The following is a 24,656-nucleotide window of genomic DNA, read 5'->3' as shown; positions in this document are numbered from 1 at the left end:
GCTACAAACTGACAGGGAGGTGAGGGTATTTGAAAAATAAGATGAAGGTGCTGCAGGTTCACGACAGATGCCATAGCAGAGGGGAGATGAAGCTAAGGTGCCCTGTATGTGAGCAGAAATGCAATTACTAGAGGGGGCTTTACTGAAGCATGGTCCAGAACAGAAGGAGAGGTAAAAATAGAGAGATGCAGAAAAAACAAAGTGCTTATGCATCTGTGAGTGCAATGGAATGCTAAATAAACTGTAATTGCCCATTCACCCCGCCACAGAAGAGCGCAACGCACCTGAAATCAGTGTGCTTGCTGAGTGTGTATTGTCGCAAATGTGCAAAGCATGTGAAAGCAGCAGAGAAAGAGAAGAAAGAGAGGAATAAAAAAAAACAGACACGAATTAAAAGAGGAATAAAAAAGACAACATGAAAAACAAAAGCAAGGAGGGAGATAGAACGGCAGAGCAGTCTGTAGGGATGCAGGCGGGGGAGGCATGTGGTTTCCATGGTAACTGGGGGGAGGCTGAGCTCTGGGTGTCCGTTCCAGCTCCGCACTGCACCGGCCCTCGCCTCTCAACTGCCTTGCCATCCCTCCCCAGCCTCCCCCACCAACTCATCTTTCTCTCTACGCCCCCGTCACCTCCTCGTCTCTCTTCCTTTCGGTCTCTCCCCTTCCCTGTGCCTCACATCCCTCCCCCAATGTGACAGTGGGAGGATCAAACATGCACACAACCTGTGCCGTCACTGGATTCTTATGCAGGCATTATCATCCATGCACACTGGACCCATGTGCTTCCCGCCTGCACACCCCCCCCCTATTTATTTTACCCCCTTTAACTCCCCTCATCCTCACGCCTACAACCCCCCCCACCACCCACTCATTGCACTAGATCTGGACGCAGCTGAGAAGCAAAGGGCCTGCGGCCACTGTGCTGCCATGTGCCACTGGCCGTGTTGTAATGGGGAACGCATGTGAACACAAGGGCCTGTAAAAGCACTGAGGAAAATGGCAGGCTACTGAGACATATCACAAAAAATGAGTACTGATCCGATTGCTCATGTCAGCAGCATATAGGCCAGCCTCTAAAGGAACTGCAAAACATCTTGTTTATCTGGCAAAAAGGTGCTCATATAAGGCCAGAAGCAGTAGCTGAAGAACTGAGATCCTTTAGTTAAGCTTCTAAACAATGCTGTACAATTACTACTGAAGGTGCAAGTCTTTCACTTCAAATCCTAATCAGAAACATTTAATGGAACCATCAAATATCAGCATTCAATATTGAAATACATGAAGTGTCTTGAAAAAATGTTTATACCCCTTGAAACCTTTCATATTTTGCAACATGACACCATAACCTTCAATGAATTTTATAGGGATTTTCTGAGACAGATCAACAGAAATTAGTTCACAATTTTTCAATTTGTTTTGACAAATCTAAAAAACGTTCCATGCATATGTATTCAGTCCCCTGATTGAATAATCTGTAGAACCAATATTCACAGCAATTTCAGCTGCAAGTCTGTTGAGGTCTGGACCATGAAACATCTAGACACTGAAGTTTTTGCTCATTCTTTTTTGCAAAATACCTTAAATTCAGTCTGACTGGATGGAAAGCTTCCAGCCCTTTTTCAAATATTTCTACAAATTCTCAAATTTTAATCAGGCTACTTGGGTAGAACTGTTGTCCTGTTGGAAAGAGAACCCTCTCCTAGTTGTGTGAATGCTGAAGGCATTCACACAATAGAGATCCTGTTTCTCTTTACTATTATGTATATCTAACACTTTTTTTGGCACCTATCTCCTCCTTCATACTTTGTGCTATTTCAGCCATTCAACTTTTAAAATGTTCAGCTCATTTAGGACATTATGGCTATGACTTTTGGTATTAATACTTTTTAAAATATTCAGCTTTTTGTGCCGATTTTTGGCCCATTGAAATGAATGGAAAATCCTAAACATTCTGCAAAATTCAGCTAAAACTTTGTGCTCTTTAACAGCTTACTACTTCTGCATACTTTCAGCTAGAAACACCATTCAACTTTTAAAATGTTCACAAGACATTAGGTTATCTTCAAATGATTCAGCGTTTTGATATCTTTTACAGTTCCTTTACAATTGCGATTCAACTTTTAGGCAAGATTTTTGACATTTTTGATTTGATAATGTAATCCTATGGCGGAATTCGTCAGTTGGTAGAGTGTACGCTCTAGGTTTTTGAATAACCTGAGAAAGAACGAACAAACTCTCCTCTCTTGCTCAATTTTCACTCTACTGGCACGAATTATGTATCAAAACGTAGTATGCTCTATCGTGATTCAGAAAATGTCACCCTCATTGATGTGGGACTAACAGATTTCATGCAACACACCCAGGAGCAACGCAAAGTCAACACACCCTGAATGGAAAACCTATAGGAATTTCAGAAAAAAAATCAGAGCAAAAAATCCTTAAACTCACACGTTTTCGAATCGCCGACTCCCATAAACCGTTCAAGTTAGAGACTTGAGCTTTGCACTGATTATTCTTCACACCTTGCTGTCGCTCACAGTGAAGGAATTTATTTGATACCTTTTATCGTTTTGTCATAAAAAACGTTTGTTTAGGAGTACCAAATCTGTCCTTCCCAAGATTGCTTGAAATTAACAAATTTCAAAATTATCCACTTTTCTACACAGTCATATCTCCTACACGGATTTATGTAGACACACGAAAATCTCCAGGATTGTTCACCCATCCCTGCTGATACATACGATGCAAAAATTATTTGGATACCTTTTATCGTTTCCTTGCGACGTAATTTTGTTTGAGAGTGAAAAATTCACCTTCACTCAGGTTAAAAATGGTCAAAATGATCCACTTTTTCACAGGGTCACACCTCCCAGACAGATTTTTGTAGAAAATTGAGATGTTCCATAATTGTTCAGCAAGGCCTGCTGATTCATACGGTGCATGAATCAAAACGATAGCCCTTATAGTTTCCGAGTTATTAGACGATGTTCGAGAGCATGTTCAGGCATTTTTGTGTTTTTCTCAATTTTTCCCTTTCTTTTCACCTAGTGTTGTGCCATTAATATTATATTTTCAAGAATAAGTGTTAATATTCTCGTTCCCCTGTCCGTTCTGAGAAAAACGGTCCAAGAATAACATCGATAGCCCTTACGGTTTCCGAGTTATGGGCAGTAGTTCGGGAGCATGTGCCACCATGTTATAAAGCCAGGCCATGATGAGACACAAAGTGTGGTGCTGCGTGAGTGAGAAACAGCAGCTGTTGGGCGCTCATTAGTTACCATAGCAACAGAACACAGCTGCCAGTGACCTTAAGTAACCTCTGACAGAGAGTGGCTCTGAGGCTGAGCTCAGGCCAGAAGCTTCCATGAGTGTTCTCAATAAGTCAGTCATAGCTGACAACCAAACTAGACTTTCAAAATAAGACCTACACATATGCTACAAAATAAAAGCCTCTTTTTACACTGAACATCAACCTTCCATATGTACAAATGATTTTTTTAAAGCTGATAATAGCATAAACAATGATTTCAGCCGAGCAAGCAGGTTCTATATGACCAATGGAAATAACCCAGACCTGAAAGGACAACCATGCTGGATTTTCAAAACAAGACAAAACATGCTCTACAAAATAAAAGCCTTAACATTTTAAATTATAAATAATTGCAGGACTGGGCCTCACACTACTGTTGGAGCTCACCCAGTGTTGGAAATGCGACTATGCTGGTCCTTTGAAATAAGGCTTATTGAAACTTTCAAAATAAAAGTCTCAGCGATCCATAGTTTGTATTGATTTTTTAAGCTGATAACATACACAATGATTGTAGAATAGCAAGCAGGTTCTTTATATCTAGTGGAAGTACGCCAGACCTAAAAGGACAACTATACTGGACTTTCAAAACAACACCTAGACATACCCTACAAAATAATCGTCTTCATATTTCACACAGCGATAATTGCATCATTGGTCTTAACACTATTGCTGGGACTGTGATGGAGAGAGATCTACTTTATCCTTTCAAAATAAACTCACAGATATTTACAAAATAAAAGTTTCAACATTCCTTAGTTGGGGTCTGCCATAGCAATGAAGGGAGAACAGTGAGTGGCCTGACTCCCATGTCATTGCCTGGTGACACCTATTACTACACATCTCTAAACTGGACTTTTTATTTATTTGCGACTGCCAAAGCAATGCAAGGACGCATGATTACTGGTGAAACAAGAACAGGTCTAGATAGACATCTTAACCTTCTACCCTCAATCATGATGCACACCGTTCTGTTGCTTTGGTTTTGTACCTCAGCCCCCAACCGTTGGCTCTGGTCCGAGAAGCACGCACCAAGAGGCAGGCCCCGTCTAAATTTCTTCAGAAATTTTCTAGTTTATTATTATTATTATTGTGTGAATGCTGAAGAGTGAATAATTTTAAATGGCAATTTCATAGACATTTGAATATACGCTGTAGTAAGCATCGGAATTTTAGCTAAATTTATCTTATATATTGCTTTTTGCATGGTAGATGGGTTTAATTAATATCAGCCTTCATGCTAGTGATAACCAATATGCTAATGTTAGCATTTTAGCTTCTCTTTCTCCTCTCTCATAGCTTAAGAAAAATTTTGCGTTTTTTAGGCAATTTCTTGTTTGTTTTTGTGTTTCTTCAGCGCATTTGTTAGATCCATTTTTCTGAAATTTATGCTATTTTTTTATGTATTTTAGCACTGACTTCAACTTCTTAGGCTATATTTTTGCTTCAATCTATGCTTTTTCAGCTCATCTATGGCAGCTCTTTCCTGCTTTTTTAAAGTTTTTGTCAGTTCTTGCATTTCAACAACTCTTTCAACAAGTAGTTTTGAGGTAACTTTACATTAAGCTGTTTTATAGCTAATAGTCTTCCTGCTCAAACAGATCAGATGACAGTTTTTCTTTGCTTTTTCAGCTATTTCTACTAATTTATCAGATTTAAGCTGATTTTCTGCAGTCAATTACAGCTTGTTTCTGCCAGCTTTCAGAATTCACACTGCATTTTCGCAGGAAATGCAAATTTGTCTAGTTTTAAGTGTCTTGCTCTAACTGGTTTTCTTCCAGTTCTTTCAGTCCACTGGATTTTATTTCAGTAAAGGGTCTGGGTTTAGCTTCATCTATCGTCACATCAACTCTGATCAGTGTTCCTATTCCACCTGAAAAAAAGCTAACCCACAGCATAATACTTCCTCTACCGTTTTAATGGACATGGAGTGTTTATAGTGATGTGGAGTTATCATGCAGTTAATTCAGTAATGATCTCTAAGAAAAACCTCTGAAGCCTTCTCAGAGCAGATGTATTTAAACGAGGGGTGTAACAGTACACATATTCGTGCTGAAAATATCTAGTACAGGCCTGTTGGTTCAGAACGTACGTGTACCGAACGAATACAGCATTGTTTTATACCTGAAACACATGCAGAATGTTTATGTGTGGAACTAAGTGCGCAATGCAACATTCTGTAGTGCAGCTTAAAAAAGTGACACCAAAACAAAGCGGAGAGCCTCCCAGCTATCAATAAGCGCTGCTATTTAAGAAGACTACTGTTTCTCATGTGGCTACAGTGGATAAAGAAAGGAGGACCGAACCAGAACTTTGTCAGCAGCCATAAGTTACATACCTTGCTCTGCACTTCAATGTATTACTCACCTGAAACATCAAGCTAAATGTGAGAAAAATCAGATAAGTTCCAAAAATTGCTAAACAACATTGACTCTTTTCAAGTGGTTTTATTGTTGTATAATCCATTCATCCATCCATCCACCTATCTATCCATCCACCTATCCATCCATTCACCTATTCATCCAATCCATCCATCCATCCATCCATCCATCCATCCATCCATCCATCCATCCATCCATCATATACCGTTATTCATTATTATTAATAAAAAAAAATGAAACCTAATCTCCAGTCAGTTCTGTACTGACCACTTTTCATTAGTTGCTATTGATTGAAGATGTACCAAACTGTGACTTTAAAACCAAAGCAAACCAATGTACCAAACCTTGATTTTGTTTACCGTTACACCCCAAATTTGTAACTGAGATGAAATTACACATAGGCAGAATCTATTTACTGATTAGGTGACTTTTGAGGACAAGTAGTTACACTGGATTTTATTTAGGGTTAACGGGATACGCAGCAGCTCCTTTGTCCCAGGAGGCTTTGTTCCATCAGAGGTCTTTTAAGAGCTGGGGGTCCAACCGCCATTCAATGGCCAAAGAAATCTTTCATTCAAAGCAAAAACAGAAAACAATCTTGCTAAATTAATATTCTGATAATATTAGCACAAGTAAAGACTAGAGATGTGATACTTTCTTTTTTATTATTATTATTAAAATTTTTTCTTTTAGTCAACAAATCTGTATGACTGATTTCAATCCAAAAACCAAAACCAATTATATATATATATATATATATATATTTATTTATTTATTTTGTTTATAATTTTTTATGATAAACTTTGGTATTTACTGCATACCAGAAAAATAAAATGTAAATACAAACTTCTTGCTACCACCAACATTGCAAAAATACATAAAATCCCTTTTTCTTCAGGTATTTGCAAATAAAAAGTCCTGGATATTCAGCTTGCTGTGAATGTCAAATATGATGAGGCTGAACTGGAAAAAACAATAAATAAGGTCTATTTCAGCCATGACTGCAACTTTAGAGGAAAGGGAATTGGTTTCTTTTAATCCCTTTATTTAAACATGTAAAATAATGGAGACTGTGACATTTCTATTGAATATACATATAGACTGCATTCATTAACTAAATGTATTATTTATGATCTTAAGAGAATTATATTGATTAAGATGTGGACATTATCAACATACCTGAATGTGATTAAAAAGGGCAGAATTAAAATAGACCAAGGAGGCTGCACAAAGCCTGCACACACAGGCACAGTGTTAATCAATCAAACATGGCTCGAAATGTTTCCACAAACATTTATTCAGATGAAAATGTCCTCCATACCGCCATACTTTAGACCATTTTGGGCTTTGAAATCTTAAAAAACATTCATGACCTGGCTCATTTAACACTAAAGCAGACAATTTATAAGTCATGGTTGTTTGGAAACAGAGCCAAAAAATGACTGGTGCAAAGCTGAACTGATCCAGCAAAAAATAAATACACAAAAAACGTTTTCACAGCGGTTTGGGGAAAACAGCTGTTCATTTTGTTTAAAAGTTTAAAAAATAAAATTCACTAAATCATTTATCTGCCTCACAGCAGAGAAAACTGCAACTGGCGCACAGGGCGGGTTAATTTTCAAGTCTGAGCATCACCACATCTCTGAGGGCTTAATTTCCTTATAGTCTGAAGTACACACTATTGATAATACACGTTAAACAGATACATTTTAGGAAAAACTAAATAAATGATGTTTAGGTTGTACTGTGATTGCTTGCATATTCACATTACCCATCTCAAAGTGTACAAGATGCTTTCTGTGACGCCTTAATATGAAAATGTAAAAGGAGATATAAGATTTTACATTTATGTAAAGAGTTTTTTCTTCTTCACTGACCTTTGGCATCTCGACGAGGGAGCGGGCCACAACACCAGAAACTCTCTCCACTTTATGAGGACTGCTGCTGCTGGTTACTCGCACTCGAGAAACTCCTTCATCCTCCTGGTCCTGCAGTGAGTACAGAGATGTTTGGTGTTTTTATATAGTGCATAAAATAGCATTAAAGGTCAATTATGTCTGATAGAACCTCAGTCATGGACTGGTGACCTGTCCAGTGTAGACAGAGATCCTCTCTGCCATGATGAAACAGGCATAGAAGAGAGGATGGATTTATAGGGTTACACTACATGTTTTTTATGGGAAAACGCTAAAATAAAATATTCATATAAGTTTCTAAAGTACAAAGAAAAGGTTTGGAGGAAAAAGAGGAAACCAGCTAGTCTGCGAACACCATCTAACCTGTGAAGTATGGGGGGCCAGCATCGTGTTTTAAAGGGGTTTTGCTGCAGGAGGGACTGGTGCACTTCACAAAACGGATGGAATCATGGGTCGAAAATATCATAGGAATATTGACAGAACATCTCAAGACATCAGTCATGATGTTAAAGCTTTGGCACAGATGGGCCTTTTAAATGAATAATAAACCTAAGCATCCCACCAAATCAGTTAAAAAGTAGCTTAAGGACAACAAAGTTAATGCTCTGGGGCTGCCATCACAAAACCCAGATCTTAGTCCAACAGAAAATGGCTAGAGCTGAAAAAGGTGTGTGTGAGCAAGGCTACCTACAAACCTGACTTAGTTCTACCAGTTCTGTCAGGAGGAAGGGGCCAAAACCCCTTCATATTATTGTGAAAAGCTTGTGGAATGATCCCCAAAACATCACATACAAGTCATACAGTTTAAAAGCAATTCTGCCAAATACTAAGGTAATGTATATAAACATTTGAATTTGAAGCAAGTAAAAAAACCCTAAAAAAGTTCCTGTTACTCTGGTATTTGACAAACAGAAATATTTTTTGAATAAGTTTAGTCTGGTTCTATGTCAAACGGTGACAAAAAATTTTTATATTTCTTTTATGGAGTGTATGTAAACATCTGGTTACAGCTGCAATTATTTTCCAATTGAAAAACATACTAAAAAACACATCAGAGAAAGAAGACAACAGGTAGGTTTACGAGAAGACACATACATGAATGCTTGCTCATAACCTGCCCACACTTTCAAAATTCATCCTCAAAAACTGTAACAAAGCAAAGATGGGATTGAATGTCTGGTGAAAAATTACTCTAACCTCTTTATTTTAGAAAAGACAAAGGAAAAAACTGCTTCCCAGCTCAATGTTGTCACCTGCTTAACTGGAATTTGACTGCAGGTATACTCTGGTAAACAGACAAAAACGTTTGATTTAATCCTTGATTTTTATGAATATCTTTAGCTAAAAGAAATGTTTTGTAAAGCATTGTCAGGAGTACATGAAACAAAGGGCAATATAAATGTAGCTATTTTTACTATAAAAAAAAAATTAAAACGGGAGACAGTTTAAAACATTCAGCAAGATCTAACCTGTGTAGACATTGGTAAGAAACAGATAATTACTACTAAAACCACTAAAATAAATATGCAAACATGGTATGAGACAAAAGCAGTGATACATTTTGCACCATCTTAGTTATAAATACTTTTATTCAGTTTAATCGTCATTATTTAATGTAGGTTTCTTCTTTTAACTTAGGTTGTTTGTAGAGTATTTTAAAAAATGTTAAATTGAAAAAAAAAGTTATTTATAGAAGTATTAAAAAACAACAGTTCAGTTTTTTTTCTCTCACAGCAACAAAATAGAAATAAAAGAATTTTTAAATTTGGTTTTAATATATTGCTTTACAAGTAATTTACCTTTTAGCTGAGTACGTATTTAAAGTAGTAAGAACTTTACTTTGCACCCTAGTGTTTTTGCACTTAAACAAAAATATTTTTCGAGTTTTAAGGTTGCTCTGTGAAAGATGACCAGCCCATCAGGTTGTACAATAGCATAAAGAATGCACCTCTTGTAATCTCGAAAGAAAAAGATTATTTGAATGTCATATTATACATACGTTGGTTTGGAAACCATCCGCTGCTGGTGGAGCTCAGATGTGAAATGTTTGATTGATTTAGTCTCATCTTTTAGGACAAATTCCCCTTAGCCATAAAAATACAGCAACAGACTTGTAGCTCAAAAAACTCTCAAAACAAATGCAACACAGCATGTGGAGATTCATGGTGACCAATGCAGCCCGCATAGTTACATAGTCTTTCCTACCTGAGATTTATGCCCACCAATGCCGCAATTTAAACCACAGAGTCCAGTCAATGACACCAGAGGGCAGCCTTTAGAACAAGTCATCCGTAATAGCAAGATGCAAAAATAATTACAACACAAAGCTCTGTATAAATCGCTCTATAGCACCAGAGTGACACAACATCTACTCTCATTCTCAAGTCAAAAAGACTTGAGTGTTTATATAGAAACAGCCCTTAGCCCTGAGCATGCAGGCTGCAACCCGTCCAATGAACAAACAGGAAGAGAATGCTAATGTGAATTTATGTCATGTTTGCAGCCTTTTCTCAACATTTTCTTCAAATTTAAAGCAATGTTAACCAAACAGACCCTGTTTCATGTCAGAGATGCTGTGAGCGTTTAACTTTGACAGCTTTCTTCATGGCAGAGGTGACAACTGAAAGAAGAAAAGCCAGAACTGCCCCTCCCAGCTTCATGGTCTGGGTTACAGAGCCAGCAAAGGGTCTGGGCTTTGCACTGACATCCACAGAGATTAAAAAACAAACTGTATGAGATTATTATTATTTCTCTATATAAAAAAATACTAAAATGTCTTCTAAAAGAGCCTACTCTAACAAGTTTTTTTTTTCATTCTTTATCTAAATAAGGGCATTCCTCCTCTCTCATCTGCTACTCTGCACCAAATCACTGAATTTGCAGACTCATTTAGTTTCCCTCCCATCCTCCACTCAGGTGACAACATGGTTTGAATACCGATGAGCACTTCGGTGGATGTACATTAAGTAGTTCTCTTTCTCCCCTCTCAAACCTCCCAACAGGACCACTTCATCTTTCCTTTCGCTTTTCTCTGTTCAGGATTGCGCCTGCGCCCCACAACCAGCTGGTAACCAAAGGAGGACAGACCAGGGGCCACACAGCACTGAATTAGAAAGTCAACAGGGTGGATCACAGGGGTACTGTGAGGAGCTGTGGCTATAATTTAGGGTTTAGCTGCTCAAACTGGGGATGGACATATTCTGAACACATGGAAGAGGCAAGTCATGCTTAACTAACCCAGTAATTCCTACACAGCAGCTGCTTATTGGCCCGACAGTGTGACAAAACACTGAGAAATAGCTTCATAAGATGAAAAAATTATAACAAAATTTTTAAAGAGAGTTTGTTCATGAGAAAAATAACTTGAAATAAATTGTGTTGAGAAAAAGCCAGACTTTAAAAACCTCTGACTATGAGTAGGCCTAGTCTTACCCAAAAGAAGTGGCCAAAAATCAAAACAAAGCCTTAGAAAGCTGCAAAACCCCAAGAGGCAATTCTCTCATTTTCTAGATTATTAAAAAAAATATCAATAAGCACAAGTCCCAGTCAGATTTAGGTCAAAGGATTTATTAGATGATTAACGAAACTGAAGGGGGAAACTATATCATTTGTTAAATATTTTTGACTGAAAAAAACAATTTGAATAAGTTTTAAATAATCTTTTTTTTTTATGATTTTTGACTTTACGATAGGCTGGTCACCAACAGGGGCCGATTAAACTGAAAGTTATCCATTGTAACCCTTTTGTTTATGTAGCTCATTACTCTTATATTAGAAAATTACTTTGACTGGAAAAATATTACACAGGAAGATCATTGTTGGCTTACCTCCATGGAAATAATTGTGCGCTGACAACAGTTTCAAAGTTCATAAATAAGTGTTTGAATGAACCAGTGTGACAAATTTAAACTCTCCGTTTGTTAAGACAAATGAAATCTGCTTTTGAATGGGCTCTAGTTGGACTGGTCGTTAGCCTCAGCTCCCCGGGATCAACTAATTTGGATATTAAATGAAGATGTCGAGAGCTATCTATTGGTGAGATATGCATTTTGAGAACATCCAAGAACCTTCATAAACCTTGAACTACCCCTATGACTGCGACAGAAAAGTGGAAACAAAAGGATGGTAGTAGTTGACCAATAAAACACACTGGACCATTGTTACACAGCTTTAAAGGACTCATATCATGCTGTTACCAGGGCTGCTCTGGGTTTTTCGGATCATTATCTAATCCACCTCATCCCAACCTACAGACAGAGACTAAGAGCTTCCAAACCCAAGGTTCACACTGTTAAGAAGTGGACTGAGGAATCAAAGCAGACGCTACAGGCCTGCTTTGAATGCACAGACTGGACTGTTTTTGAAACCTCAGCCACTGACTTAAACCAACTAACTGATGTGGTGACATCATACATCAGTTTCTGTGAGGACATGTGTGTGCAGACCAAGACCTTCTGCACCTTTGGGAACAACAAGCCATGGTTTACTCCACACCTCAGGAATCTGCGCAGGGACAAGGAAGAAGCTCACAGCAGTGGAGATTGGGCGCGGTACAGGCAGGCCAGGAACAAACTAACAAAGAAGATCAAAGCAGCTAAGAGAAGCTACAGTGAGAAGTTGAAGAACAGCCTTTCTACTGGTGACACTTCAGCTGTATGGACTGGTCTGAGAAACCTGACTGCCTACAAGAGCCCCCCCCCACCCATCCTGAACAGAGTCGTCTCCTGGCCAACCGTCTGAATGGCTTCTACTGCAGACATGACAAGAAGCCATTCACACCTCAAATCATCCCCTCTACATCCCATTCAGGAACAAATTCCTCCCATAAAGTAACCAACCCCCTACCATCAGATCCTCTGCCTGCACTAAAGATCTCCAAGGATGATGTAAACAGGCTCTTTCAGCGCATGAAAACAAAGAAAGCTGGAGGACTTGATAACGTCTCCCCATCATGCCTGAAAGCCTGTGCACATCAACTCGCTCCGATCTTCACAAGGATCTTCAACAAGTCACTGGAGAAATGTGAGGTCCCCTCCTGCCTCAAACAATCCACCATCATCCCGGTTCCCAAGAAACCCACCATCGTAGGATTAAATGACTACAGGCCTGTAGCCCTGACGTCTGTGGTCATGAAGTCCTTTGAGCGGCTGGTGCTGAAGCACCTGAAAGACATCACAAGCCCCCTGCTGGACCCCCTGCAATTTGCTTACCGAGCAAACAGGTCGGCAGATGATGCTGTTAACTTAGGTCTACACTTCATCCTGCAACACCTCGACCACCCAGGGACGTACGCCAGGATCCTCTTTGTAGACTTCAGCTCGGCCTTCAACACTATCATACCAGACATCCTCCACCAGAAGCTCACACAGCTCAATGTCCCAGCCTCCACCTGTCAGTGGATCAACAGCTTCCTGACAGACCGACAGCAGCAGGTGAGACTGGGGAGCATCTTCTCCCGATCCAGATCAATAAGTACTGGTGCCCCCAAGGGGTGTGTTCTATCCCCACTCATCTTCTCTCTGTACACAAATGACTGCACCTCATCGGACCCGTCCGTGAAACTCCTTAAGTTTGCAGATGACACCACTGTCATTGGACTGATCCAGGACGGTGATGAGTCTGCATACAGACAGCAGGTGGATCGGCTGGTACACTGGTGCGGTCAGAACTACCTTGAACTGAACCCACTCAAGACTGTGGAAATGGTGGTGGACTTTCGGAGAACACCACCCCCATACACCCCCCTCATCATCCTCAACAACACTGTATCGGCCGTGGACCACTTCAGGTTCTTAGGAACCACCATCTCTGAGGACCTGAGATGGTCTTCACACATAGACACTGTTCGAAAGAAGGCCCAGCAGAGACTGTACTTCCTGAGGCAACTCAAGAAGTTCAACCTTCCACAGGAGCTGTTGGTCATCTTCTACACTGCCATCATTCAGTCTGTCCTGTCTTCATCCATCTCAGTGTGGTTTGGCTCATCCACAAAACAGGACAGGTCCAGACTGCAACAAATAATCAGGACTGCAAAGAGAATAATCAGGAATGCAGAGAGAATAATCAGAGCTGACCTTCCCTCCATCCAGGACATATACAGGTCTAGGGTCAAGAAAAGAGCTGCCAAAATCTCTGCAGACCCCACACACCCTGCACATAAACTGTTTAGAGTTTTACCTTCAGGCCGTCGCTACAGAGCACTGTTCACTAAAACCAGCCGCCACAGAGACAGTTTCTTCCCCCAGGTTGTTTCTCTATTGAACATTCAATAGAGTACAGAACAATAGCATACAGATGTTGCAAATGCACCTTTTTTATTAGATATGTGTATATTGTACATTGTAAATTTGTATATTCTGTAATGCAAAAACAGAACAAAAGAGCAAAGTGTACCGGAAGGAAATTCCTTGTTTGTATGTACGAACTTGGCAATAAAGCTGATTCTGATAAATGCCCAGCAGCCCCATAAACCCAAGGCCAAACCTGGATGTTTCCAGACAATCTCAAAAGCATTAGCAAAACTTTAGTTGACAGTTTCTTCATAAATTCTGTTTACACCTTGGTTCCTCTGAGCAAATAGGAGGGGGGCAAAGCATGCACCCACTCCTTCCTCCACCACCACTGAAAATGTCCTTGATTTCAGGAAAAGGTTCCTGTGGTTTGAATACAGTTATGTGTGCCTTTCATCTCCCGCATGAAGTCATAGCTACCATGACTCATGGCGAAATGCTCTTCATGTAAGAGTGTGAGGAACACAGGTAATGACATCTTGTGTGAGCTACCCAGTAAAAGCAATTCATACACAACACAAGTGGCACCCGATGCAATGTAAACATGAAACACATTTTCTCTGATCTACAATAAAATGTGAAGCCGCAAAATTACCTCCCACGCATCCTGCCTGCTGTCTTCCTTTACAACAGTTTGTTCTGCATTCAATTGCAAGGTCACCTCGTAACACTCTTGAATATCTGTAGGGGAAAAAAACAATTATTAACTTTTTTTTCCCTCTTTACTTGGGTAAAAACAAACAGAATCTGAGCACTTCTCATTCAGTTTTATGTATTTTACACTCATAAATCTCCAGCTTCGATTTGGTGAAAAACAAAATCACAAATCAATCATGGGACCTTTGGGAGATGTCTTGTTTGGGGGGGTGAGAGTTATCTGTTTTATATGGAAGTTATGTCTTCACATTTCCAAACACACTGCATATCTTTTTTGTTGAACTATGTGACTATGAGGCTCTGACTATCACCAAGTCAGTGTCTAAGAGAATCACATAACCCTATGACCATTCTTACAGATGATCCTACTAATAAAGTTATGGTATAATTTGGTATCATTTAAGATTATCGAGACGCTGAATTATATAGTTATACTACAACATAAACAATTGTGTGTCGTTGAAAAAATTTGATATTAAAGATACTCTGAGAAAACAGCTATTGACGAGAATCAACAGATTTTTAGTTTGATTGGCAATGACCAGTGGTAGAAGGGTCAGAAAATCAAAACTCTGAACCTTTTATGGCTACTACCCTGTGATAACAACAACCGTCTTTGGTGAGGCAGCTGTTACTGAACAAAGAAGACTCAAAGTCAGATATTATCAGCATGGGTGAGGTGTTTAAAATTAAGTCAGAGGAAAGAGCTGTTAGGGGCTATTTGAGGAAACAATTTTCTTTAAGTTGTTTGTTTTGGCACTAGTGACCTGTATTGAATAGCAATTTAACAGGAAACAGCGTGTAGAGAGAAGGGAAAGACATGCAGCAAATTGCCCGAGACCGGATAATCAAACCCAAAACAACTGCATCAAGAAATAAAGTCTCTGCAAAGGCTTTACCTGCTCTACCAACTGAGTCACCCAGCGCCCCAAAACTGTATTTTCCACAAGCCAAAAAAGCATCTCTGTGGTTTATTGAGGCTGTGACAGAGATGGTGAGACTTTCATTAGGTAACAGGAAGGCTGAATTGAGAACAGTAAGGTTGCTCTGTTTTATCATTTTGAGCTTACAACATCCATCTGTTCTTTAGCATCTTAAGATGAGGATCCACATCCTCTTAAAAAAATATATGCACAGTCCTGTTCCACTAACACTAGCTGCGCTTGTTGAACCATTGTTCTAACTGCTAATATAAGATGCTGGCAAATAATTTTATCTTTTTTTAAATAGGTAACCCAGTTTTACAGCATTCAGTTTATTTATATAGCGCCAATTCACAACACATGTCGTCTCAAGGCACTTCACAATAGTCAGGTTCATACATTCCAATTAATCCTAATCATTGAACAGTGCAGTCAGATTCAGTTATTTATTCAAATTGGATAAAAAGTTTTGCTGTCTAAGGAAACCCAGCAGATTGCATCCAATCAGTGACTTGCAGCATTCACTCCTCCCGGATGAGCATGTAGAGACAGTGGACAGTCACTGGCATTGACTTTGCAGCAATACCTCATACTGAGCATGCATGTAGCGACAGTGGAGAGGAAAAACTCCCTTTTAACAGGAAGAAACCTCCAGCAGAACCAGGCAAAGTGTAAGCGGCCATCTGCCACGACTGACTGGGGGTTTGAGAGAACAGAGCAGAGACACAAAGAGAACAAAGAAGCCCTGATCCAGGAGTCCTTTCTATGGGAATGAAAAGTAAATGCTAATGGATGTAGCTCCTTTAATCGTTTCATCTAGAAAGAAAGAACAGATAAACTCTGAGCCAGTTTTCAAGGTTAGAGTCTGAAAGAGAGCACGTAGAGTTAGACAGTAAAAGCTCAGTCAATCGCCATGTCTAGGAGAGAGAAAGGGTTAAACACTAAAAGACAGGGCTATGTGGATCATCGGTAGAGGGTGAGCATTAAGTTGTTGCCAGCAGAAGCTTGGACGATGCCCCTCTCCAGAAAGGTGTCACAGGTAGACAGAGAGTCAGGCCAGGTGTAGCTTCTAGGAAGAGAAAAGAGAGAGAACATAAAGTTAAAAGCTGAAATAACAGCAAATAATGCAAAATCGGAGAGTAGTGTGAGAATGTAGCGAAGAGGGTGAAAGTGCTCATTATGTCCTCCAGCAGCCTAAGCCTATAGCAGCATAACTACAGAGATAGCTCAGGATAACCTAAACCACTCTAACTATAAGCTTTATCAAAAAGGAAAGTTTTAAGCCTAGCCTTAAAAGTAGACAGTTTGACCATCTAGAGCCCACTGATAGCCATTGTTATACTAAAAACCACAACGATTGGGATACCTCTCTCTGTCACATTGACCATAACCATTGGAAAAGAGAGGGGGTCATACATGTAGCAGAAATGGAGGGTGTGTTTGCACCTCAACCCTAACTGAGCCGGTTTAGGCTAAACCTGACTCCCCCTTACTCCAACCAACAGGGAGGGAGGAAGATGGAAGAAAAAATAAGGAAGATAGCCTAAGCCACTCTAACTATAAGCTTTATCAAAAAGGAAAGTTTTAAGCCTAGCCTTAAAAGTAGACAGTTTGTCCATCTAGAGCCCACTGATGGCCATTGTTATACTAAAAACCACAACGATTGGGATACCTCTCTCTGTCACATTGACCATAACCATTGGAAAAGAGAGGGGTCATACAGGTAGCAGAAATGGAGGGTGTGTTTGCACCTCAACCATAACTGAGCCGGTTTAGGCTAAACCTGACTCCCCCTTACTCCAACCAACAGGGAGGAAAAAAGATGGAGGTAAAAAATAAGGAAGATAGCTCAGAATAACCTAAGCCACTCTAACTATAAGCTTTATCAAAAAGGAAAGTTTTAAGCCTAGCCTTAAAAGTAGACAGGGTGTCTGCCTCACGGACTAAAACTGGGAGCTGGTTCCACAGGAGAGGAGCCTGATAACTAAAGGTTCTGCCTCCCATTCTACTTCTAGAGACTCTAGGAACCACCAGTAAACCTGCAGTCTGAGAACGAAGTGCTCTGTTAGGAACATATAGAACAATCAGATCTCTGATGTATGATGGAGCTAAATCATTAAGGGCTTTAAATGTGAGGAGGAGAATTTTAAATTCGATTCTGGATTTAACAGGGAGCCAATGAAGGGAAGCTAAAGTAGGGGAAATATGATCTCACTTTTTAATTTTCATCAGAACTCTTGCTGCAGCATTTTGAATCAGCTGAAGGATTTTAACTGCATTTTGTGGACATCCTGATAGTAAAGAATTACAATAGTCCAGCCTTGAAGTAACAAACGCATGGACTAGTTTTTCAGTGTCACTCCTGGACAGGATATTTCTAATTTTGGCAATGTTCCGGAGATGAAAGAAGGAAATCCTAGAAACCTGTTCAATATGGGATTTAAATGACATGTCCTGGTCAAAAATAACACCAAGGTTTTTTACTTTACTATCGGAGGTCAATTTAATGGCATCCAGGTTAAGTGATTAACTAAGGAGTTTCTTTTTTAAAGACTCCGGTCCAAAGACGAGAACTTCTGTCTTGTCTGAATTCAGAAGCAGAAAATTTAAAGTCATCCAAGTTTTTATGTCTTCAAGACCTGCTTGAAGTCTATCTAACTGGTTGGGTTCATCAGGATTTATGGATAAGTAAAGCTGAGTTTCATCAGAGTAACAGTGAAGATTTATTCTATGCTGCCTGATAATTTTACCTATTGGAAGCATATATATAGTAAAGAGAATTGGCCCAAGTACTGAACCCTGTGGTACTCCACAATTAACCCTGGAGTTTAAAGATGATTTATCATTTACATGAACAAACTGGAATCTGTCAGACAGATAAGATTTGAACCAGCCTAGCGCTGTTCCCCTGATCCCTACAGCATATTCCAGCCTTTCTAAGAGAATATTGTGATCGACTGTATCAAATGCAGCACTGAGATCTAACAGAACCAGAACAGACACAAGTCCATTATCTGAGGCCATAAGAATATCATTAGTGACTTTCAGCAGAGCTGTTTCAGTGCTATGATGAGCTCTGAAGCCTGACTGAAACTCTTCAAACAGGTCATTGCTGTATAAATGCTCACATATTTGATTAGCAACTATTTTCTCAAGAATTTTAGATACGAATGGAAGATTGGATATAGGTCTGTAATTTTTCAAGTCATCTCGATCAAGCGAAGGTTTCTTAAGTAAAGGTTTAATTACAGCTACCTTAAAAGCCTGTGGTACATATCCATTTACTAAGGATAGGTTAATCATACCAGAAGAAATCTGTAGTGTGGCAAATACGTTTTACAGCACTATACATCACTTAACCCTAAAGCTCAATAAATATTCTGGAAATAAAAAATGTGTTGGCTTTTAAACACGCAGTATGACCCTGCCTTTGCTCCTAATATAAATACATAATTGTTGCTTAGAGCAGGGATGCTACATAAAATAGATCAATGCTGCCCTCATGTTTTTTGAATATAATAGTTCTTAAAGAAAAATCACTAACAGACTAAATTGCTTTGGCAACAAGAGCTTACAAAAATCGAAGACCAAAAACCACCACAAATCTCTGATCCGTACATCTCTGTGGATATTCCTTAAATATAAGCACCTTTCTTTGAAGGAATTTAAAAGCCAACACATTTTTCATTTCCAGAAAATATATTGAGCTTTAGGGTTAAGTAATGTATAGTGCTGTAAAAAATATTTGCCCCACTACAGATTTCTTCTGGTTTTGTTTTTTGTCAGAACTAAGTGCTTTAATATCAGACAAAGATAACCCAAGTAAATACAAAATCCAGTTCAAATTATGATTTTATTTACTAACGTCAAAAGATAATCAAACCAACCTGGCCCTAAATGAAACAAGTAATTCACCCCTAAACCTAATAACTGGTTGTGCCAGCTTTGGTAGCCTCAACTCCTTTTGTGCTCTTGAGCTTAAGGTAAGAAACTGATGGCCAGACAGAATTTATAGTTCCATCATCTATATCGATCCAGATCCTGAAGCAGCAAAGCAGCCACAGACCATCACATTACCACAATATCACCATGTTTGACATCCCCGGGTGTAGAGGGACACACATATTCCAAGAAGTTCCACTTTTGTCTCATTATTCCTGGGAATCATCAAGATTTTGGGGGGAAATGTGAGACAGGCCTTTCAATAAGTCGACAACTCGTTCTTGGAGAAATCAACCCATCCTGTGAAGCTTTGGGAATACTGTCCCAAAGCCTTAGAAATGGCTTTGTAACCCCTTCCAGACTGACAGATGTCAATGACTTTGCTTCCCATCTGATTTCAAATTCTCAGCACTAGAATGTGGATACCAATATCAAAAAATGAAGTATGTCTTTATGGTACTCTTAACTTTCTTTTTTAAATAAATACATGTTTTAATAAAAAAAACATTTTTTGCTGCAGCTATATTAACAACGCTGCATGCAATTTATCAGCCTTTTGAAAAGATGTATCCCTTCCAACATTTCCAAGATGCCAGCTTAAAATTGGATCAAGATCCTGACCCCTGCTGACACAAAAAAAATAATATTAGTAAGGATAATTACTTACAGTGCCTTGCGAAAGTACTCGCCCCCCTTCAACTGCTCCACCTCTTGCCACATTTCAGGCTTCAAACATAAAGATATAAAATTCTAATTTTTTGTGAAGAATCAACAACAAGTGGGACACAATCGTGAAGTGGAATGAAATTTATTAGATGTGTCAAATAAAAAACTGAAAAGTGGGGCGTGCAATATTATTTGGCCCCCTTGCGTTAATACTTTGTAGCGCCACCCTTTGCTGCAATTACAGCTGCAAGTCGCTTGGGGTTTGTCTCTATCAGTTTTCCACATCGAGAGACTGAAATTCTTGCCCATTCTTCCTTGCAAAACAGCTGGAGCTCAGTGAGGTTGAATAGAGAGTGTTCGTGAACAGCAGTCTTCAGCTCTTTCCACAGATTCTCGATTAGATTCAGGTCTGGACTTTGACTTGGCCATTCCAACACCTGGATACGTTTATTTGTGAACCATTCCATTGTAGATTTGGCTTTATGTTTTGGATCATTGTCTTGTTGGAAGATAAATCTCCGTCCCAGTCTCAGGTCTCTTGCAGACTCCAACAGGTTTTCTTCCATAATGGTCCTGTATTTGGCCCCATCCATCTTCCCATCAATTTTGACCATCTTCCCTGTCCCTGCTGACGAAAAGCAGGCCCAAACCATGATGCTGCCACCACCATGTTTGACAGTGGGGATGGTGTGTTCAGGGTGATGGGCTGTGTTGCTTTTACTCCAAACATATCGTTTTGCATTGTGGCCAAACAGTTCGATTTTGGTTTCATCTGACCAGAGCACCTTCTTCCACATGTTTGGTGTGTCTCCCAGGTGGCTTGTGGCAAACTTTAAACGAGACTTTTTATGGATATCTTTGAGAAATGGCTTTCTTCTTGCCACTCTTCCATAAAGGCTAGATTTGTGCAGTGTACAACTGATTGTTGTCCTATGGACAGACTCTCCCACCTCAGCTGTAGATCTCTGCAGTTCATCCAGAGTGATCATGGGCCTCTTGGCTGCATCTCTGATCAGTCTTCTACTTGTTCAAGATGAAAGTTTAGAGGGACGGCCGGGTCTTGGTAGATTTGCAGTTGTCTGATACTCCTTCCATTTCAATATGATTGCTTGCACAGTGCTCCTTGGGATGTTTAAAGCTTGGGAAATCTTTTTGTATCCAAATCCGGCTTTAAACTTCTCCACAACAGTATCTCGGACCTGCCTGGTGTGTTCCTTGGTCTTCATGATGCTCTCTGTGCTTTGAACAGAACCCTGAGACTATCACAGAGCAGGTGCATTTATACAGAGACTTGATTACACACAGGTGGATTCTATTTATCATCATCAGTCATTTGGGACTACATTGGATCATTCAGAGATCCTCATTGAACCTCTGGAGTGAGTTTGCTGCACTGAAAGTAAAGGGCCAAATAATATTGCACAGCCCACTTTTCAGTTTACTATTTGTTAAAAACGTTTGACACATCCAATAAATTTCATTTCACTTCATGATTGTGTCCCACTTGTTGATTCGTCACAAAAAATTAGAATTTCATATCTTTATGTTTGAAGCCTGAAATGTGGCAAAAGTTACTTTCGCAAGGCACTGTATACATGTGCCTTGGGACTAGTTTTGTACATTTTAACCACCAGAAGATCAGTAAGAGGCTACATAATCAGTTACATTCTGGACAGGAACTCTTAGTAAAGGATTTCCGTTATTATTCTACACACACCCCATTTTTATTCTGATTCAAGACATCCATGAGTTATTACTGCTTTTTCCATTACAGATGAAAGAGTGTGAGTGGCACGTGTAACTTTATGGTTCATTCTCATATACAGTATGGTGCAGTATTGCTTAGTGCAGAGGCATGCAGACATGGATTCATAACAACAAAAGCCCTCGAAAATGTTTTGCACATAGATAGTGAATGAAACTACTGAAGGTGCATGATATATTGGTATAGTTCTAATTTGTCATTTTATTTGTCTTTCTAGGAATGTCATGCAGACAGCCAATGGCCAACACAAAGTTAAATTCTTATTTATGTTGTTGGCGATTAAAATTAATCAAAGCCTAGCAAATTTCAAACACAATAGATGTATTTATAAATTAAATCAGAGACAATGAGAGGACGACCTGCGCAGAAGAATTTATGATATTTTAGGGTGCTCAGAGCTGAAAGGATAAAGGATTTAGGGGGCCTAAGAAAAAAGGACCGTATTCTTATCTTTAATGCTTATCTTTAATTTAATGCTGGTAATTGTGGGGATTTCGCAAAACCACAACAAATCGTAAATTACCGTTGCGCAGTGGAGTCATGAGCCAAGAAGGAGATGGTGTATGCAGAGAATCTCTGCAACTGTGAACATAAATAATACAGGTCCTTCTCAAAATATTAGCATATTGTGATAAAATTCATTATTTTCCATAATGTCATGATGAAAATTTAACATTCATATATTTTAGATTCATTGCACACTAACTGAAATATTTCAGGTCTTTTATTGTCTTAATACGGATGATTTTGGCATACAGCTCATAAAAACCCAAAATTCCTATCTCACAAAATTAGCATATCATTAAAAGGGTCTCTAAACGAGCTATGAACCTAATCATCTGAATCAACGAGTTAACTCTAAACACCTGCAAAAGATTCCTGAGGCCTTTAAAACTCCCAGCCTGGTTCATCACTCAAAACCCCAATCATGGGTAAGACTGCCGACCTGACTGCTGTCCAGAAGGCCACTATTGACACCCTCAAGCAAGAGAGTAAGACACAGAAAGAAATTTCTGAACGAATAGGCCGTTCCCAGAGTGCTGTATCAAGGCACCTCAGTGGGAAGTCTGTGGGAAGGAAAAAGTGTGGCAGAAAACGCTGCACAACGTGAAGAAGTGACCGGACCCTGAGGAAGATTTTGGAGAAGGGCCGATTCCAGACCTTGGGGGACCTGCGGAAGCAGTGGACTGAGTCTGGAGTAGAAACATCCAGAGCCACCGTGCACAGGCGTGTGCAGGAAATGGGCTACAGGTGCCGCATTCCCCAGACCTGGGCTACAGAGAAGCAGCACTGGACAGTTGCTCAGTGGTCCAAAGTACTTTTTTCGGATGAAAGCAAATTCTGCATGTCATTCGGAAATCAAGGTGCCAGAGTCTGGAGGAAGACTGGGGAGAAGGAAATGCCAAAATGCCAGAAGTCCAGTGCCAAGTACCCACAGTCAGTGATGGTCCGGGGTGCCGTGTCAGCTGCTGGTGTTGGTCCACTGTGTTTTATCAAGGGCAGGGTCAATGCAGCTAGCTATCAGGAGATTTTGGAGCACTTCATGCTTCCATCTGCTGAAAAGCTTTTTGGAGATGAAGATTTCATTTTTCAACACGACCTGGCACCTGCTCACAGTGCCAAAACCACTGGTAAATGGTTTACTGACCATGGTATCACTGTGCTCAATTGGCCTGCCAACTCTCCTGACCTGAACCCCATAGAGAATCTGTGGGATATTGTGAAGAGAACGTTGAGAGACTCAAGACCCAACACTCTGGATGAGCTAATGCCGCTATCGAAGCATCCTGGGGCTCCATAAGACCTCAGCAGTGCCACAGGCTGATTGCCTCCAGGCCACGCCGCACTGAAGCAGTCATTTCTGCAAAAGGATTCCCGACCAAGTATTGAGTGCATAACTGTACATGATTATTTGAAGGTTGACGTTTTTTGTATTAAAAACACCTTTCTTTTATTGGTCGGATGAAATATGCTAATTTTGTGAGATAGGAATTTTGGGTTTTCATGAGCTGTTTGCCAAAATCATCCGTATTAAGACAATAAAAGACCTGAAATATTTCAGTTAGTGTGCAATGAATCTAAAATATATGAATGTTAAATTTTCATCATGACATTATGGAAAATAATGAAGTTTATCACAATATGCTAATATTTTGAGAAGGACCTGTAAATCTGGGTTGAGTGTGCCAACTGAACTGAAATTATGTCAAAAACAACTGTAACCAAAGACTGAATTCTGTACCTGGAATATAGGTCCTTAATATTCAAAAAGCCAACACAGGACAGTAAGTTTACTAGTAACATGATAGGGCTAAAAGTAGCAGTAGCTGTACCTGACTTTGTTCTCAGTTTTTAGCGTCAAAACTTCCCAGTATAAATGGCGGTCTAAGCAATATGGCTCAATCAAGACCCTGGAAAACCACATGACAGAGGTAAGGTGAAATTAACCTGAGATTTCCAATGCTATGAGGCAAATTTACTACCTGGGAATGAAGGCGAAACATCTAAACAACTGTGTTTGAAGAAAAAACTGTTGCTGATCAGTCTTCAAGAGGGAGACAACGGCAGTCATCCATTTCTGAAGTTTATTTAAGAAATGTGAGCAGACTGACAGATTTTGTGTCCTGGTGAGAGAAAAAACATGTGTTATACGGGTTTAAATGTGGGGAACTAAACGGGATTTTTAAAAAACATGTCCTCTTATTAATTTTGTTTTTATATTTAGGGAAAAACGTATTGTCTGAGAATGGTATTGCAATGTTGTATGAACCCTACAGCATTGCAGTACATGAACCCTATCTGTTCTAATA

At 39.6% G+C, this 24,656-nt stretch overlaps 1 protein-coding gene across 10 annotated transcripts in view; it reads right to left on the bottom strand.

Annotated features, from left to right (window-relative positions):
- Positions 1–24,656, bottom strand: part of dlg3 (discs, large homolog 3 (Drosophila)) — a 133,048-nt gene that overhangs the window by 92,323 nt on the left and 16,069 nt on the right. For 8 of the 10 annotated variants that reach the window (XM_047354138.1, XM_047354139.1, XM_047354143.1 and 5 more), the window contains exons 2-6: positions 24,330–24,470; positions 24,180–24,257; positions 22,370–22,428; positions 14,489–14,574; positions 7,565–7,675 (exon numbers count right to left, since the gene is read on the bottom strand). In XM_047354138.1, the coding sequence (XP_047210094.1) occupies positions 7,565–7,675; positions 14,489–14,574; positions 22,370–22,428; positions 24,180–24,257; positions 24,330–24,418 (423 nt within the window). In that variant the 5' untranslated portion in view covers positions 24,419–24,470. The remainder of the gene's footprint in view (positions 1–7,564; positions 7,676–14,488; positions 14,575–22,369; positions 22,429–24,179; positions 24,258–24,329; positions 24,471–24,656) is intronic. The other 2 variants (XM_047354144.1, XM_047354141.1) reach the window with 1 other exon arrangement.

Source organism: Girardinichthys multiradiatus, chromosome 23, assembly GCF_021462225.1.
Source record: "Girardinichthys multiradiatus isolate DD_20200921_A chromosome 23, DD_fGirMul_XY1, whole genome shotgun sequence".
Lineage (NCBI taxonomy): Eukaryota > Metazoa > Chordata > Actinopteri > Cyprinodontiformes > Goodeidae > Girardinichthys > Girardinichthys multiradiatus.
Note: the sequence above shows the minus strand (reverse complement) of the source record. Positions and strands in the feature narration are given on the sequence as shown.